Raw genomic sequence first — 18,515 nt, forward strand, 5'->3', positions numbered from 1 at the left:
CCTCCCCCCTGTTCTCTTCTTACTTTGAATCACTCAGCAGTATTTCTGTGCCTGGAGCTGCCTGCTTTATGCCTTTCTGGGAGCTGTAATTAGGCTCTATCTGCTCTGCACTCACAGCTGCTGATGTGAAGTACAGGTTGAGCTCAGCCTCTTGAGGCCTCGGGGTTGTCTGTCCCTGGCACGACATAGGTTAGACAAAGGTGAAAGTCTGCAGAGCAGTGCATTACACACGCTACTGCACAACTCAGCGGGCTGCGCTCAGACAGGTTTTGGGAGTCACCACTGTACTCCAGCTGCAGCTCAGTCTGATGTTGTTTTTACGGGGTCTGGACCAGACGTTCAGCTGATTCAGCCGAGGTCTCCCCGTAAGAGTGAGTAACAGCAGGACTGCACACAGTGTCTACCACAGGCACACAGACTACACACAGACAGGTTTATTAGAGCCTGCGTGACTCTTCTGTCTGCATAGTTTTCTCTGTGCTTTGCCATATAAACTATATGTGACAACATGAACTCTCATTTTTAGCCTGAGACTGAAGTTACTCAGTACATGCTCATACTCCTCTTTGGTTGGAGGATCATCAGACTTCTGACCGCTGCGTCAACAAACCCAAAGACCAAGTGTTAACATCTCGACACCCCCATCAGGAGCATGCATGAAGCTTGTGGCTGGTTTCACACCTCCGTGTTGACCCAGGCGGATGAACCGGAGCAGAGTCCATTTGGCCAGGAAAACACAGGCTTCACGTGAGGTTGTCCTTCAGCCGTGTTTGCCTGTCTGATAAAATGTCCGTTTTCGATGTGCACATATGCATGAAAAGAGCCACGTGTTTGGCTTCTGCTTAGTTCTTTTGTCCTTACTGAAACTGGCAGCATGTTGCCACCCCCTCCCTTAATTAGAGCAATCAACATATGAGCTGCAGCGGTCCCCTGCCCCCACCCCCACCCCAGTGCTGCTCAATATCCAGGTTTCAGTTCAAACATCTGGCTGAGTGTGTCACAATGCTCCCTGCTGTTGATATTCAAATTGACCATCTCCTCAGTTCCAGTTCAGCTGATGAGACTGATAGGAAGACTTTCAAGCCAGAAGCAGAAACCACTGCCCCCATAATAGTTTGTTGATTGAAATCCATTAATCAAACCAAATCAATTAGTTTCAGCTTTTGTGGCACTTGATGGAAAGCTGAGTACGACCAAGCGTACGACCTTTTAATGTTTTTAATTACTTAATTAAGACTTAATTAAAAAAATTAAAACATTCCTGTGACATTGAAACTGTAACTAAAACAGTGTTTATACTGTTTGATTTAGTGACGCAAACTAGCTACATGTGACACTTCTGAAAGCTAAATTTGATTCTTTTTTCCTTTTTAGGTTTTTAATGTTTCCATTTATAATAATTAGCACTGAAAACTGAGAACTGTGTTGATTGTCATGGCTTCTATCAGTTAGGAGCAATGGTTGAAACAGATATTTAAAATAACATGGATACCAATGTTTTGTTATCTTTTTACTATCATCCTCTCTCTGTGCAGTAAAATAATAAATCTTTATCATAGTAAGTTACTGTTTTAAAGTCTTTCAGCCCTTCATCAAACTGTCTTCACATGATAAGAGCCTCTGTCCTGTAGCTGACTGAAGGTACAAGGAGCTCAAGACTGATGGGATAACATGAAAAAATCAGCCAGCAGTATTTCCTGCATCTGGCCCTTATCATGATGGATTTGGTAAAAAGAAACAAGTCAGAGCATCCATCAGTTATTCAGCTGATGGATGTGCAGAACAGTGTTATTAATGAGCCCTGTTGCACAGATCGTGTCTCTCTTGGACATATTTTCTACTATTCAGTTAACTTTGGATTTAAAAGTAAAATCAGAAATCTGAACTAAATATACAAGAATGTAACATGATTTGTCACTAGGTACCTTTATGATTAAGTAATGCTATTATGTGATCTACAGATGTAGCAAATCGTGGATCAGTAAACATAGTGATAAACTATACAGCTGTAACTACTTTCCAGAAATGTGTCTTTAATTCAACGAATTCAGGCTCCATTGACTGAATTACAGAAACTAGCCCGTAGTATGGACCTGCTGTGTGTCCACCACACTTCATTTTTACATTTCATAGTAATATTTGGACTCGATAGAGATCGATGAGGGCGGTTATTAGTCTGCACTGAAGAGGAGCTGTTCAAAGGCATTCTGTTTCCTCAGGTAGAGCCGTCCCTCTGTCCCTCCTCAGGACTCCTCCCCTGCATATATAGTCCTCCCCTCCTGCTCTGCCTCAGACCAAAGTATAGAGCTGAGTGTGAGGCAGAGTGAGGAGGGAGCCCCATGCCGCAAGAGAACAAGCCAAACAGGGGGAAGGTGTATCTGTTCCGTCTTTTTACGTGCTTATAACTCTTGATTTCCTTCCACCTTTTTTCTCTCTGGTGTGGATTACTTGAAGCCAACTCGTGAGGATTAAAAGGATACTGTGTTTTTACTGAAAGATATGGTGGCTTACGATGAAGTGGGTAGCTTGGTGCCTATCAAACGGACTCTGCAAGTGATAGACTGCCAGAACCAGGCCAACAAGGAGTCAGAGGTGAGATGGCTGAAACTTTACTCTGTAAATGTTTGACCAGAGCTGCTGGACGTGAAGTCATACTGTGGTGTTAGGTATCACACTGTGAGTCAATCAGCACCTAACCCTGGTCTTTATCTCACGTATGTACACAGTGTGTGTGTGTGTGTGTGTGTGTGTGTGTGTGTGTGTGTGTGTGTGTGTGTGTGTGTGTGTGTGTGTGTGCAGAGAGACTTTGACCTTTGTTCCAGGGCACTTGGAACAATGCTTAAGATACTGTCGAACCCTGAAAAGTTAATCATTGGACTACACTGCACCTTTTTAGTTGTGAACAGTAACGACCTCCCCCACGCACGGTTGTGTATTCCCCCTGCTCTCGTACGCACCCTGGCAGACACCTCAGTCTCAGTGGGAAATGGGGAGATCAGGTCCATAGTCAGCAGACAGAAGAGTACAGGAACAGTGAGACAGCAGGGGGCAGGGTCTCAGTAAACAACTAAGCATTCAAAAGGTAATGAAACCAGCAGATATCGTAGGAAACCAGGTGCTGTCTGTGTGGCTTCACTGACAGTAAATCTCTTTGTAAAAGACAAGTCTGCAAACACTTCACGAATTGAGTCCTTTCTTGCAGTAAAACCCTGTATTTTCACTCTGTGCTGACTTACCTCCATCCTTTGATTTATTTTCCATCATTTTCTAAGCTGTAATCACAGGGACACATCTGGCACATATGAGGTTACATCAAAGAGGAAGCACAGGGAGGGAGCTGAGAAAAGTTTGAGGTTGAAAGTTGAAGGAGGCTGCATGTATATTATGTCTGGAGGGTTCGACTGACTAAGCCCAGATCTGAATGGTTTCCAGTCCTGCCACAGGACTGCCAGGAATAGCAGCATTCCCTGTTTAACTGCTGATATACAAAGAGCAGGATGAGTGGCCTCTCATTATCCTTGTCCACAGCGCTTCATGGCCACTACGCTTTTCCACTATTTTCCCCCTCCCCCCAAAAACACACAAAAAACTACTTGTTACCACTTATTTGTCCACAGATATGAACTGGTCATCACTTAGAGGGAGCCAAGTCTGGTAACCACAGATAAGTTACAAAAAGAGGAAAGCAGTTGACATGTGGCCCCCGCCACTCGAGGGCTTGCTAAGTTCTCCGTGGAGAGTCTGACCGCACTCGACTGCACCGCAGCCACGGCAGCTCTCAGGCCACAGCAGACTGAGGGGATCTGTTCCACAGCTGCGTCCACAGAGACCGGAGCCTCAATGGCTGCACTGTTTCCCACATTTGCTGAGCCAGGACAAAATCTCATTTGGTGTGCGTCAGGGAAACACGCGATGTGTTTTATCTTCAGAGGGCAAAACTTCATTACTGTCATGTTAAGATGTTAGGCTGCAGAAGAAAATGCAAATCGTGCCTGTGGAATTATAATCATTACCCTGCTGCTCTTTGATTCCTGTTTCTCCCAGCCTCGGGGCCGGGTGAGGAGTTGTGTGTGGTTGGGGGGTGGGGTCACCTGCCCCAGGTGTAGTACTCTCTCACGCAAGGCTTGTTGAAGAGCGTGTTTGAACTCGCAGCCATAAATTCTGTGGTGTGCCCCATGCAGCGCTGCACTGCATAAACACTTTGCTGTATTCCTGACTGCTGCTCCTTTTTCTTACTCGTAGCAGCGGCGCACTGCCACGCAGCTCCATCCGTAAACCAGGAATCATTTATCACAGTTTGAGCGATGCAGCAGATCCACTCTGTACTTGAGTTTTCGCTCTTGTCAGAGCAGATAGCAGCAGATTAGAGACACTGAACAGCTGAGAAGCACAGTCTCGTGCATTCCTGGCATTCCTCCAGACCCCCTTCCCCTCCAGATCAGCAGTGAGAGAGGGTCTTTGTGCTCAGTGGGCTGGCCTGGCTCAGGACTCTTCATATGATGGAGCCAACAGCTGCTGGAAGTGCTTCCTCCTCCTTAGTATCTCTGTGTCTGCTGCTCCGCCAGGCTGTCTGCCTGCGGCTTGACCTCGGCTCCAGCTGCTCGTCTTAAAGGAGGGACCAGAGTTCATAACCAGGATTTATGACCTGACTTGACGTGTTTTGTCACAAGGAAGTCTTTGCTGAGGTGTCACAGTTACCGATTGATTCGTTTTGATCTTCCTCTCTCACACTTCAGACTTTCAGGGTTTTCAGACATGATCTATGACAGAATGACTGCATGACTAACCTCCCCTTCTGTTTTTGTCTCCTTCTGCAGGAACCCAGCAACAAGCGTGTCCGTTCTCTCGGCAGGGTGACGTCGCTAGCCAACCTCATTTCTCCGGTAAAGAATGGGGCCGTCCGGCGCTTCGGCCAAACCATCCAGGTAAGCGCTCACGGCATCCAATAGAAACACAGCGCATTGGGGGGACAGGGACATCTCTTTCAACATGTCTGACATGTGGTGTTCCTTCTTTCTGAAGGCCTCTTTCCGGGGCGATGGCAAGTCGCCGGGCGTGCCCCAGAAGCCTTGCAGCAAGGCAGCGGCCCCCACACCGCCTAAAAGGAGGAACAGCACCTTATGGTCCGAGACGTTAGACATCCACCAGAAAGGAACTTTCTCCACCAAAGAGATCAAGCGGCAGGAGGTGAGTCCAGGAGTCCAGACAGGGATGAATTCTACATGCTTGCTAGACTAGTTCACATGTCTTTGTGTCAAATGCTTTAAATTGGACTAGAAGCCATTCAGCCATCTTGGCTAAGCTCACTATGGTTTAGGCTACGATGTAATGACAACCTGATTTACATGTTTACTAAAAAAGCATCTGTCTGTGCCTCCTCCCATTCCTCAGGCCATATTTGAGCTGTTTCGTGGAGAACAGGATCTGATTGAGGACCTGCAGCTTGCACGCAAGGTTTGTACTTTTAAAAGCTCTGAGGCAGAGGGAGTACATATAAAGCAAACAGATTAAATCAGTCTGGCAGGCTTTGAATGCAGCGCAGCCAGGAACTATAAAAAGACAGGAATTGTTCCTCTGTCTTTTTTTTTGTACCCCTAAAGCTGTTGACCAAGATATTTTTAGTAGCCGCTCCCAAAGCTCTGCCCAGATATTACTGATCACTTTGCTCCATCCACAGGCGTACCACGACCCGATGCTGAAGCTGTCCATTATGTCGGAGGAGGAGCTTACTCACATTTTCGGCAACTTGGATGCCTACATCCCACTGCACGAGGACCTTCTGGCGCAGCTCTCCAAAGCCACGGGACCAGACGGGACTGTGGGCCAGATTGGGCAAATTGTTATTAGCTGGGTAAGTGTCTTTGACTTTTTGAGCCATCAAAGGCTTTTACGCTAGTAAAACTGTATTTTGAATTAGCAGTTAGATAAAGAGTCCCTCCTTCCTTTGCAGCTGCCCAGGCTCAATGCCTACAAAGACTACTGCAGTAACCAGCTGGCAGCCAAGGCGCTGCTGGACCAGAAGAAGCAAGACCCGCGTGTGCAGGACTTCCTGCAGCGGTGCCTTGAGTCACCTTTCAGTCGGAAACTGGACCTGTGGAGCTTCCTGGACATTCCCAGATCCCGCCTGGTCAAGTACCCTCTACTGCTCAAAGAAATCCTGAGACACACTCCAGCAGAACACCCCGATGCTGCCAGCCTGCAGGAAGCTGTAAGTCCAGGAGACAAACTGGTTCGACACACTGATTCGTCATAGTGCCTCTCCCATGTAATAATTAGGCTGCTTGTGTGTTCAGATCACTGTCATCCAGGGAGTTTTGTCTGACATCAACATGAAGAAGGGGGAGTCCGAGTGCCAGTACTACATCGACAAGCTGGAGTACCTGGACGACAGGCAGAGGGACGCTCGCATCGAACAGTGCAAGAGTCTTCTGTGTCACGGGGAGCTGCGCAACAAGAGCGGCACGGTGAGCACAGCGCACACTTCCAAGTCGTCCTTCGGTGCTTCTCTTTGCACGTTAACACGAGGCTGTCATCCCACATGAGGCGGGCCGTGTGCTCAGATGATGCTCTGGTTTGAAAGTTTCTGTTTTTCCTGAAATTCTTTCAGAAGCTGCACGTGTTCCTGTTCACCGACCTGCTGATCCTGACCCGCCCCGTCACCAGGAACGAGCGCCAGTGCTTCCAGGTGTACCGGCAGCCAATCGCAGTGCAGGATCTGGTGCTGGAGGACCTGCAAGATGGCGATGTCAGAATGGGCGGCTCTTTCAGAGGAGCCTTCAGCAATGCAGACAAAGGTAAGGCTCGTCTCAGAAAGTGTCCGCTAGTAGCCTGAGCAGCACTTTGCTCCCGTTCCTAATGACGCTCTCTGCTTTCTCTGCAGCCAAGAACATTTTCCGGGTACGTTCCCAAGACCCGAGCCAGGCGCAGTCACACACTCTGCAGGTCAACGACGTCTTCCACAAGCAGCAGTGGCTCAACTGCCTCCGTAGTGCCATTGCCGTCCACCGGCCTCTGAGCGAGCCCTCCAGCCCCAGCCTGCCTACAGGCAGCGTCCGTTCCAAGCGCCGCCCTTCCTCCGTTTCTGCCATCACCCACATGGAGGAAGCAGACGAGAACTACCCGCAGCCAGGCTCTCAGTCGGCCCCCGCCTCACTGTGCAACAGCCCCACCACGACGTCCCCTTCGCCTCGCTCCTCATCGTCGTCCACGACATCCGTGTCATCGACGTCATCCTCACCCTCGACACATAAAACCAAAAAGGACAAAAAGGCTCTGTGTTCTTTAGGGAAGAGAAAAGAGACGATGGTGTGAGGTGGAGCGCTGGGAGAGAACGTGGATGGACCTCTTTGTTTTTCCTGTACATAAAACAGCACGGAGAAGCTTGGGACTTGTATTTATGAGTGTCTGCGTGCGTGTTATTACAGCAGTGTTCTGTTACTGTCCTCCTTGGCAGCTATTTACCTTACTCCTCCATCCAAGTGCATCCCATAGAGACACAGTATTCTGGAGGGGTGCACGTGGTTTGCACAGCTCTAAAAGGGAAGCACGTAAAGAAGTAAACCCACGGTTCACACTCGCTGTGGCCAGTTTGCTGAGTTCCTGAAGAAAGAGTTGGTGCATCAGATCCTGTTTACTATTAAGTTCATATTTAAACATTCTTTTAGACCTTTCTTTGGGGGATAATAAAAGTTTTACACTTTTATATTTTCAAATCTATCCTAGTATTTTTTTAGGTATTGTAAAGCAGCAGAGTTTTAGCTGTTAGGGCAGGTTTTTGAACATTTGCCGATGTCAAGGTGAAAGACAAAAAGCAAACCCCCAAAAAGGTGAGGTGTACCACACAAACAGATTTCTGTCATAGTCGGGTTTTTAGACTGACCAAAGATGTCTTATTTTTATACATTCCTTAAATAACAGATGCTAGAAGCCAGACATTATTTTATTTTATTTACTACAGAGGCATTAATTTAATTCCAGAACAGATGAGACGTCAGCAAAAAACCGTGATGAAATCATATCGCAGAAGAGATGATGAGTTTTGTTTAAGACAAAATTTTGAACTGAGCCACGTTGGTTTCTTAAAAAGCTGATTCCTGAGAATGAGGCGGATCACTTTTCAGTGTAGGATCTTGCATGGAGCTTTAGTTGTGGACGCCGCTTGCACCAGAAGAGGCGGCATGATGTATGCAACTGTCCCGAGGGACGGGACTGAGTGACGAGGAAAGTTGTTGAAGGCAGAAGAGAACGAAGACGAGAACGTTTAGGAAGTGAAACGGTCAGTGTGACGTGTGTAACTCCCATCATCTGCTCAGGTGGATGGGGAATGTTGCTCATGGATGGAAAGAAATGAAAGGAAACTGTACGTAGGGGAAGGCAGATGCGGAAGGATTTGGAAAGTGACTACAGGATTTGGTTGGTTGTTGAGATGAAAACGAGTGTAATGGTAATTTGATGTAATTAAAAGAACAATAAAGATCTGTGTAAGATTTGCAACTGAACCTTTGACTCCATGTCTTTATTATTCACTTTGTTTCAAGCATGAACTCGTAGCTGGAGCTTTTAGGAAAAGCACTTATTCGCTTTCCTGCCAAGCTAGACAAGACGATAGAGCGCTTGGATCTGCTGCTAAATATAAAGCTATTGGCTGCAGCTCATTAGCTTCACTTGCCAAAAATGGAAAAGGGAAAACTGTCCAAGTCTCAAGCACCAAACACACAGGCTGCTGAAGACACTCTGGGCTTTATTTCAAGACAAAAAAACTAAAGCTAAAGCACAACTGTCAAAACTCTGGACAGTTTTCAAAATAAAATAACTTCCTGTTAAGAAGACTGGAGCCTAGTTTTAAACTAAGCTTTCAAAATAAACAGGTACAAGCGGCTGCTAGTTTTCAAGTTGAGCAAAGACAACAAGCAGCTGGATTTCATACTAAACTAACTACATGTCTTCAAATCAGGCAAAGCTAAACTGCGTTCTAGTTTTCAGAATAAGCCAACAGGCCGCTACATTTCCAGACTTAAATAAATACACCGGCTCTGCTATAGTGTCTGCTAGTTTTAATACCGAGCCAACATGAAAAGAGCCAGTTTAGCCCCACCCCCACACACAGGTGACAGGTGAGACAGATGACCATCTCATCAGGACAGGATGAATTAATACATATATTAAAGTATATTTTGCATATATATACTTATTATATATAGTATCTGTACTAACAGGGTTAGGGTTAACTTGTGATCCACGTGCAGCAGCGCCCATGAGGCTCACAAACCTAAATGCATGTAGGCTGCAAGTATGCAATGCATACTTTATTAACCCCCGTAGGGAAATTAGCCCTCTGCATTTAACCCATTCACTCAGTGAAGCAGTGGGCAGCCACCAATCCGTGGAGCAGTGTGTAGGGACGGTACCTTGCTCAGAAGTATGTCAGGGTAACCATTTAGTGGATTCTAACCCCCGACCTTCCGATCATGGGGCGATCACTCTGCCTACTGAGCTATCCCTGCCCCACATAGGCACACATTTGTTTTTTATCTCAGTCTAAACAAGAGGACAAATATCACTTTTTCTATTATATTTTATTCATTTGCATTTTTTATTTTTCATCATAATTAAAGATAGCATGCATGTCATCAGTGGAATGGGCGTTATGACTCAAGATTCTGAATCCAGGTTTGGCAAAAGGACACGAAGGAGATTTTATGACCATGTTTAGCTCTCGACTGTTTGTTCCATGCAGGTGCCAGGACAAACATCTCCAGTGAAGACATTTGTCAGCCTGCTTCCCAAACTGCAGCGTGCTAGCTTATCCTAGCTGGTGATTTGTTGAGTCTTTATCAGGAAAAGCACTTGTCTTTGTCAGGTCTCTGATTCTTATTTGGAAAGCATAACAAAAGGTCCCCAACGGCCTTTTTAAGAAAATGATTTAAATATTTAAGACTTGCTTCACTCTGATTTGTGATAATAAACAATGGTTATATTGATAACTACAGAGAAAATGAAAAGAGATGTCTTCATTTTAGACATCACTGTGAACTGTTTAACTCTGAGACGAGAGTTTTTTCTTCCTTTAATTTGTCCACTTGGCAGACGACGGTGCTTGCAATTTTATTGAGTAATGGTCTTACGTCTGCTCCTCAGAGCATTCTCCAAACATTTGCTCATGCTCTCCACACAGTCATTTTACTAGAATAGCAGTTGATCAGCATTATAGCAAATATCTCGGATGCTGTTAGGCTGAAAAGAGTGGCTGGAGCTCAGGAGGTAGAGCAGGGCATCTACTGATCGGAAGGTTGGTAGTTAGTAAGCACTCAACAGCATAGAAGACAGTGAATGTGTTGTGTTGCTTTTAACTTTTTCTCACCTGTTCCTTTTAGACGTCTCCATGATCTGCAGCCATCTCATCCTATCGCTGCGATTCTCTTCTGTCACACCAACTTTCTGCATGTCTCCTTCACTACATCCATGAACTTCCTCTCAAGTCCTCCTGTCCTTTCCCCCCTGCCTTGCAGCTCTCACCCAGAGCCAGTCGCGGCAGACAGCTGCACAACGTTTGTTCCTGTTAAAAGGAGTTTTTCTTTCCCACTGTTACCAAGAGTATTATACATACATTATACACAGTATTATACATACTGCCGACGGTAAGTATGTATAATATATGGATTTGGTCCTAGGACAGAACCCTGTGGAACTCCATAATCAGTGTTGTGTAAAGAAGACCCACTGTATGTCTGCACATGTCCAAACCCTCTCTAACTCTGTCCCCAAAGCACTCAACTCTTCAACTCTCCACCTTCAGCTCAGCTTACTTCCACACAGGGCCACGGAGGATTAGATATTGAAAATAAATATTGAAATTTGTTTTATGATTTCAAACATTAACGTGAGACAAATATTCAAAAAACAAATAAATCAGGAAGGCAGTGAACACTTTTTCATGGCACCTCAGTATCACCTTTGTTCTGGTAACCAAGTCATAAAATGATGTCTCCTTTATTCATAAACCTGGTCAGCAGATATAAGAAACGCCTCTCCTCAGTGTTTTGGTTTAAACGTCGTTGTGGTATTGTCAGTAAAGGTTGAAAAGGCAAACACAACAATCAACAAAATAATATCTATGCTGCTATGATTATACGTGCCTGTAAGGATGATCTGATATCGTCGTGTTGGTGTTGTTCCCAGATCATCATGAAAATGTTGTTCAAGGTTCAACATTGCAAGTGACCAATCACATTGTTGTGACGTTATTCTTTTGCGCGCCAAGCCGTTCGTGCATTTATGAAATTCCAATGTTGCAAGGACAATATCAATTCTGCTTACCTTTTATTAAAGGGTTAGGAATAGGGTCCGTTGATTGGCGGACAGAGGCGGTTTCTCGCAGCTTAAGTACAGTTTTTTTTTTGTTGTTGTTTTACGGCGGTTTTTCCCGAAGTCGCAAAAGTATGATGTCACAACATTCTGATTGGTCAATGCAATGTTGATCCTGGAACAACATTTAGTATGATGATCTGGGAACAACACCAACACGACGATATGAGATCGTGCATACTGTAAAGTCCAGCCCACCGGCCAGGCCAGGCACCAGGATGAAATGACTCTGTGGGCAGGTACAATGGAGAGGAGGATCACAGCAAACACTTCCTTATGGTCTTTCATGTGTTTACGTGTCAGGGCCATGACCATTGGCAAAGCCTTCTCTTGTCCCCTCCACCATGTAAGTCACTGGGAGCAAAGCTAACGAGAGGAAAAATAAAACTGGTCTGCCTGGAGTAATGTGACGCCTGGACGGGTTTTCATGTAGCAACGAACATGATTGGAAACGCAGACAGGAAGACTGAAAACTGGACCTGAATGATGAGGAAAACTCCAGTAGATGTCTAGAACAGAAATGTTGGCAAAACGTTGAAGTTAATGACAATTATTATGTTAAACCTCGTCTTTGGCTCTACAACAGACCTTTAACATACTGAGCAGTGACTGTATTGTTGCACGTTAGACCACCACGTCTGCAGTTTAATTTATAGATCTACTGAAATAGATTCAACCTCACTGTAAAAACCAATCTACCCACAGGTCCAGGAGACAGAGTTGAATGAGCCCATAACCACCCCTGCCTAATATACGGTTAGAGCTTCACATGCTACAAAAACATGTCCAACCCATGATGCATGGTCTGTAGGGGACATCTGAGGCTAGTGTGCGGTATCTGGCAGACAATGGCAGCAGATCTTTTGCTCCTATAAGTTGGAGCCACTGTGAATTAGGCTGGCCCCCAGCATCCTGTTAGCAGTTTATGGTTTGTCCCTCCACAGACTGCTGCTGGTCACAGCTCTCTATAACCTCACTCCTTTGGAGACACGCCCAGCGCTCATCAGAGTTACTAAGTCTTTATTCAGTTCAATTCAAAACTTTATTGTCCCACAAGGAGAAGTTAGTTTAGCAGCGAGGGCAACAAGGAGACGGGCTGCAGTAGGGATAAAGGAGAAACCCGGAGTCTTTTGGTCCTCCTCACAGGTACTCTAAAACGATGGCCACAGGGCAACAAGTCAGGCTCACTGTGAAGTCGATGGTTGAAACAATTAACATAAAAGGAGCCTTCCTCAGCACATGCTTGATGGCCAAAAGCCCGTCTTGCCAACACCCTGAGAGTTTGCTGGCTGTTAAGTCCCAGTTCTTGTTCTTCAGAGCCGTGTTCCCAAACCCGCAGATAACAGATTCAAAAAAATGTCTGTAACACTTCAGAGACATTAAAAGATCCCATTCTCTTTAACAAGAACAGTCTTTGCTGATCGTTTTGGTAGTTTCATCAAGAACAACCCCCGTACCTGTAACGGTCCACCTGATAGCAGGTGATGAGCTGTAAGACTTCCTAAAATCAATGATCATGTCTTTTGTTTTTGACACATTAAGTCTCCCAGCATCCAACAACATGCAAACTACAAGAACTGACTGCTGATGTAAACCAGTCTGCACGTGTGTCCAGAGTTACAAACACTGACTTTGCCTTTATGATTTAATACACCACACACTTACTGCTATAAGATGACTGCTGTTGGTTACACCTTGACAGGTCGAGCCTGAGCATCAGCATAACTTATCAGACCAATGCACACTGGCTGCTATGAGCCTGTGTTTCAGCACATACAGTCACTTATGCTGTGTCTGCTGTTTATTCATGGTGGTTAACAAACATCACACGAACTATCTGCCTGTAACTCTAAGAGTAGGACAACAACACTCAGAGTTTGTTCTTTGACTGTGGTTCAAAGTCCATAAACAAAGATTATATATGAGACCACTTGAAAACTCACCAAACAGTTGAATGAACATGGACTACTTTGTTCACCCCTATTAAATCAACCCTGGTGTAATTAAGGCAACTTTCCATCCAAATAAATGCAAACCATGGTTGTTAACTGATGTTTGGAGGCGTCTGCTTAACCACAGTGTTGATTACGTAGCTGATGTTGACTTTAAGATGTAACACTTTATTAATTCAGCTGCTACTGTTGTGCAGCAGCGCTCGTTATCCAGTAGCAAAATAAGAGAGCCAGGCACAAGCTCGTCAGGTTCCCCTCTGTACGACACCATAAGAGTCTCTCTCACCACTGCATCTGTGCTATAGAAAGACCTTTGGGCTGATTATTGATGGATGCAGACAGCTGAACCTCATGTCAGTGGGTCGTCACCGCCACATCCTTCAGCACTCATCTCCTTCCTCTAAACACTCCCCAAACACACCCTGAAAGTCTACACTGCATTCGGCTTCATAATTAGAGCTGCCCTGTGGCCTTAGCCAGGCAAAGAGGTTTAGATAAACTGGAAGGAAGAAGGAACTTCCCTTTATTGGTCTAATTCAAACACAAACACAAGCGACAGATGTGACAATGAGCTGGAATGACAAACATTTGTGAGGCGCCGGGTGAGACAATAACAGTAAATTAGTGGATTTAATTAATCCTGTATCCTAGGCAAACACAGTGCACACTCTTATATAGGAAATGTTCTTATCTAATGCAATCACAGCATGTTTAAATGTTGGAGGTCTGAGTTATTATAGGTGGTAACCCTAACTCTGGGAAAAAGTGTTCGATATTTCTCAGAGTAATTGTTTCTGTGTTCTTTGCTCTTTCGTGGTGCCCACGTCTTTGATAACCATGATGTAAAATTCCATACTCCAAGTCTTCCACAGAGTCAGTGGCTGTTTTGGTGAGGCTGAAAAGTCTCTGTGAGCATGAATCTAAAACAGCCAACGGAGATACTGTTTTATGCATTGTACAGATATTGTGTATACAATTTGGCATGTACAGGATGAAGACAAGTAAATAACAAGATTCACACTCTAAATAGATGTAAATAGATGTGGCTTTCTGTCTTGTCAGTCATACCAGCTTCAATAAGGTGAAAAGTCAAGCTTGTTTTGCAGGCCTCAGGTGACCTACAGAACAGTTGTTGCAACTTTAAGGTGGACCTGTTCTGGTCATTTCAGCTCCATGTTTAATGTTTGGGTATTTTATTTCCATTCCCTTTAGGTCAACTTTCTTCTAACCAGAAGGTTTGGCATCCTTCCAGTGTATTCCTGTGGATACAGAATTAAAACAAACATTGTGACACAATAAATGTAGGCAGTATAAAGTTTTATGTGTCTTTACTTGTTTTCCTTTAGCAGCAAACTGCAGATAAGGACAAAAGAACTATTTATACCAACAAGACGGGTATATAAAAGTTATCACAGCAAAAACAGAAAACGACTGTGATGTTGCAGAACAAGAAAATCATTATGTTATGAATCATTTTGACCCATTTTTGTGAATTCATTTAGTTTCTGTGTTTAAATTTCACAGCACTTTGTAAATAACTTACTTTTGAAAAACTACATTTCCATGGGGCCAATAATTCTGTCCTCATCTGTGCAGCTTCACCCTCACAGCATGTCTTTATCCTGTCTTCCTTCTCTCACCCCAACCAATCACAGCAGATGGCCCCGCCCCTCCCTGAGCCTGGTTCTGCCGGAGGTTTCTTCCTGTTAAAAGGGAGTTTTTCCTTCCCACTGTCGCCAAAGTGCTTGCTCATAGGGGGTCATATGATTGTTGGGTTTTTCTCTGTATGTATTATTGTAGGCTCTACCTTACAATATAAAGTGCCTTGAGGAGACTGTTGTTGTAATTTGCTGCTGTATAAATAAAACTGAATTGAAATGCATCTGTAGCTGTTATGCTAATTCTGGCACATTTATATTTATTCAACAACTGAGCAAAAACACCAAGTTGTGTTGTTGCTAAACATTATGAAAATTAGAGGTTAGTTATAAAAATAGTTATAATCATACAGTGTGATGCCTCAATCAGCCAGAACACAATAGAAAAGTTCCTGGTTTGGTCAAGTACTGAGGCAGAAACATGAGTGTTGCCATCTTGTTCTGGAACAGCATGGAAAGGTTATTTAGGGAATAACAGCTGGGATGAAGGCCAGTGTAAACTTCCATAAAACTGCTGGTGCTGCCATTGGAGGAAATTGTTGACAAACATGCAACAACTGCTTTGAAAAAACACATCCAGTAAAAACAAAGGAGAGCGATGTGAGAAAGATTTGAGGCCAACAAGCTGCAGCAGGGCACCAAAGGGCACTGCAGCTTGTTCAAGGGCCTCAGTGAGTGCTGGTGGACCATGTGGGCGATGAATTCATGCATGCATGCATGGTAAAAAGGCCACGCAAAAAGATCATATAACAGAGAGACTGTCTGTGGGATTAACATGCAGATATGCAATGGCTTACTAGCTCCTCTGTGTATAACTCGAATCTCTTTTATTACTTCTGGTTTAGATGTTAAAAGCAGTGGAAATTCCTCGGATATGAGACCTTCAGATCAGTTTAACAAAATCCTCACCCATTAACACAACAAGCTCCAGGCACAATCTGACCAGCAAAGAAGGACATCTGGATGAAATCTGTTTATAGCACCTCTCCATCAAACCTGGACTCTGTGTTTATGTCAAAATACTTTGTGTTCTGCTCGTTCAGGCAGACCAGGCACCAGGTAGCTAAAAGAAACCATACCTTTGCTCCTCCTAATAGCCTGCGTCATTGCTCAGGCTCCACGTCTATACATGTTTCCACTGTTCTCTTTGTTTTTATCACTTTTCAAGATAATTCATGCATGACCTTTAAAACTAAAAAGAATTGTAGGAGAAGCTATATGCTACCTATATAACTGAGGCCGAGCTGTGTTGGACCCAGGGACAGTTTTGTATGTTGCATTTTGCACACACTTCCTCTATGAACTATGCAAACAGTGCAGAACAGCTTGGTTCCTCGTAGAAGAAACCATTTTAAGGGTCTGCCACAAACATGAGGCATCATTTTGTAATAATTTTTCCATTTCTTCTGAATCCATCCATGTTAGATACACAGTGTCAGTTTGTGTCTCTATTTCCTTATTTTTCTGGTACGTCTGAATTAAATAGTAAGAAACTGTGACAAAAATGTCAGCCAGGCCTGAATGTCCTCGCAGCTTTAGTCACTTCACTTTTAGGTAAAATTAGTTTCAGTGTACCCGACAAACCAAAAGACTGAAAAGCAAAGCAGGACCAGACCAAATAAAGTTGTATACAAACCTAAGCTAACAGGCTAAAGGCTTCAAGCTAACAAGCTAGCTTCTGTGCACAGCAGAGTGAGCGACTGTTTCTGAAAATGCAGAACATATGTTTACAAGTGAAATGGTATTTATCCACATATTGCACACAGTGTGAGGAGGAGATTTAAGCTTTCTTTCATTTTCTCTTGAAGAGGTCCAGCGTTTTGGAGACGTGAGTAACTGGACTTCTGCTTGGATAACGTGGTGAGGCCAAACTTCCCTGAGGTTTTCATTTGTGAGTGAGTAATCTCTCTTTATACCTCAAACGTTGACGTAAAGTGCAGTAGACAGCAGAAATGCTTTGAAGGCACGTGGCCTGCCAAGAGCGGTACACTAACTTGCAAACAAGATGGTTATCAAATACTTTAAAACACATTTCCCATATTACTGTGAGAGTAGGTAGGTTATATTGGGAAGACTGCCTCAGCTTTGAGTTAACTTTTCTTCTGTCTGTCCCATATATCATGCACTCGGTCACAGATTAGCCAACGTTGAAATTAGCATCTTGCAACCTCGTTGCTTGCCTTACAGGATTGGCTCTCACTCGTCAGAGTATGATGTCCTTTGGGCGAGTGTTTTGTTTGGAACCTGTCATCAGATTGTTTACTGTTCTCGCCTCCGGTTCAAAAATTCAAACGGAGATTAACGGAAAGCAAAACTTGCTGGGTCAGAGGAAACCCGAGAATCTCAGATTTTATTCAGGACTTGTTACTATGCACCTGGTTTCTAACTGCACAACAACCCATAAACGGGCCTGTAATTTCTGTGTGTGCATCAAGAGTTCATTTTCCATGTTCCTGGCACAGAACCTGGTACAGTATGAGTTCCCTAAATATACTTTCATGGGTCTTGTGGGAAACAAAGCAGCAACACTCCCAGTTAATGGCTGTACTTACGACACTTGTGTATAACAGCGTAGCACAAATGAGCCAAAGACTCACAAAGTCCATTAACAGTTTTGCTGTGGTGGAGGACTCTTATTCTGTTGGGAACGTTTTTATGAGAGGAAAATCTTTTGCACATTATTGAACAAAACACCACATGTCACTGGCAAATAACCCTAATTCATGACCTTCTGCCTAGCTGCTGCTAATACATAATAATATATATGTGTTTTTTTAACAAGCCTTGGCCAACAGTACCATCTGTAAAGCAAACATTCAATTAATAAGCAGCACTTATAAAAAGTAGCAAGAAACAGAAGCAGTCGGGCTAAAAACAGAACCTGTGGTTTCAGTCATTACCCAAGTGTGATATAAGCTGCTGTACTCACACTGTACTTTCTACTAAATTTGATCTGTGATTTATAGCAAGAATGTAGCAAAAACAAAATACTGTTTACTAATTACTTACCAAAGAACATTTGTATCATTTTTATTAAAATTAAGCTATAAAACCAGAAATGTTTATTTGTGTCTCCCATGTGATGTTTACATCCAGGGTTGGACATAGGGCTGGGTATCGTCACTGATTTCTAGAATCGATTCGTTTCCGATTCACAAGGTCCCGAATCGATTCGATCCACGATTCGATTCGATTCGATTCAATTAAATTCGATTTGAATCTGGGAAATTTTGACAGTCAGAAATATTATAATTCAGATCAGTACATTTACATATTTTTGTATCTATAAAAAGGAAGCTGACACACGCAAGACTTTATCAAAGGTGTGAGCGTCACAGCAGATGCCTTTGTGTCAAAGTAGCTGAAGATAAAACACAGAAAAACATGAAGGTGGTTTTCCTGGCCTGGGATTTTATAAAAATATTCTGCAGTACATCAAAAACGAAAGAAAACCATTAATCAACATATGAACGTTACCTCTGACGTTACAGCGGTTTTATTAGAGACACGGCTAAGCGTTTTGCATTTTGCATAATTTTAA

The 18,515-nt window shown here is 43.9% G+C and overlaps 1 protein-coding gene across 1 annotated transcript; it reads left to right on the top strand.

Annotated features, from left to right (window-relative positions):
* Window positions 1-2,312: 2,312 nt before the first annotated feature.
* Window positions 2,313-8,485, top strand: net1 (neuroepithelial cell transforming 1). The gene is made up of 9 exons (XM_063500806.1): window positions 2,313-2,592; window positions 4,818-4,925; window positions 5,023-5,187; window positions 5,392-5,454; window positions 5,678-5,851; window positions 5,951-6,208; window positions 6,294-6,464; window positions 6,608-6,794; window positions 6,881-8,485. Exons 1-9 carry the CDS (start codon window positions 2,500-2,502, stop codon window positions 7,309-7,311), a joined length of 1,650 nt encoding a protein of 549 aa, XP_063356876.1. The 5' UTR covers window positions 2,313-2,499; the 3' UTR covers window positions 7,312-8,485.
* The last annotated feature ends 10,030 nt before the right edge of the window (window positions 8,486-18,515 follow it).

The sequence above is a fragment of the Pelmatolapia mariae genome, linkage group LG17 (assembly GCF_036321145.2).
Source record: "Pelmatolapia mariae isolate MD_Pm_ZW linkage group LG17, Pm_UMD_F_2, whole genome shotgun sequence".
Classification (NCBI taxonomy): Eukaryota; Metazoa; Chordata; class Actinopteri; order Cichliformes; family Cichlidae; genus Pelmatolapia; species Pelmatolapia mariae.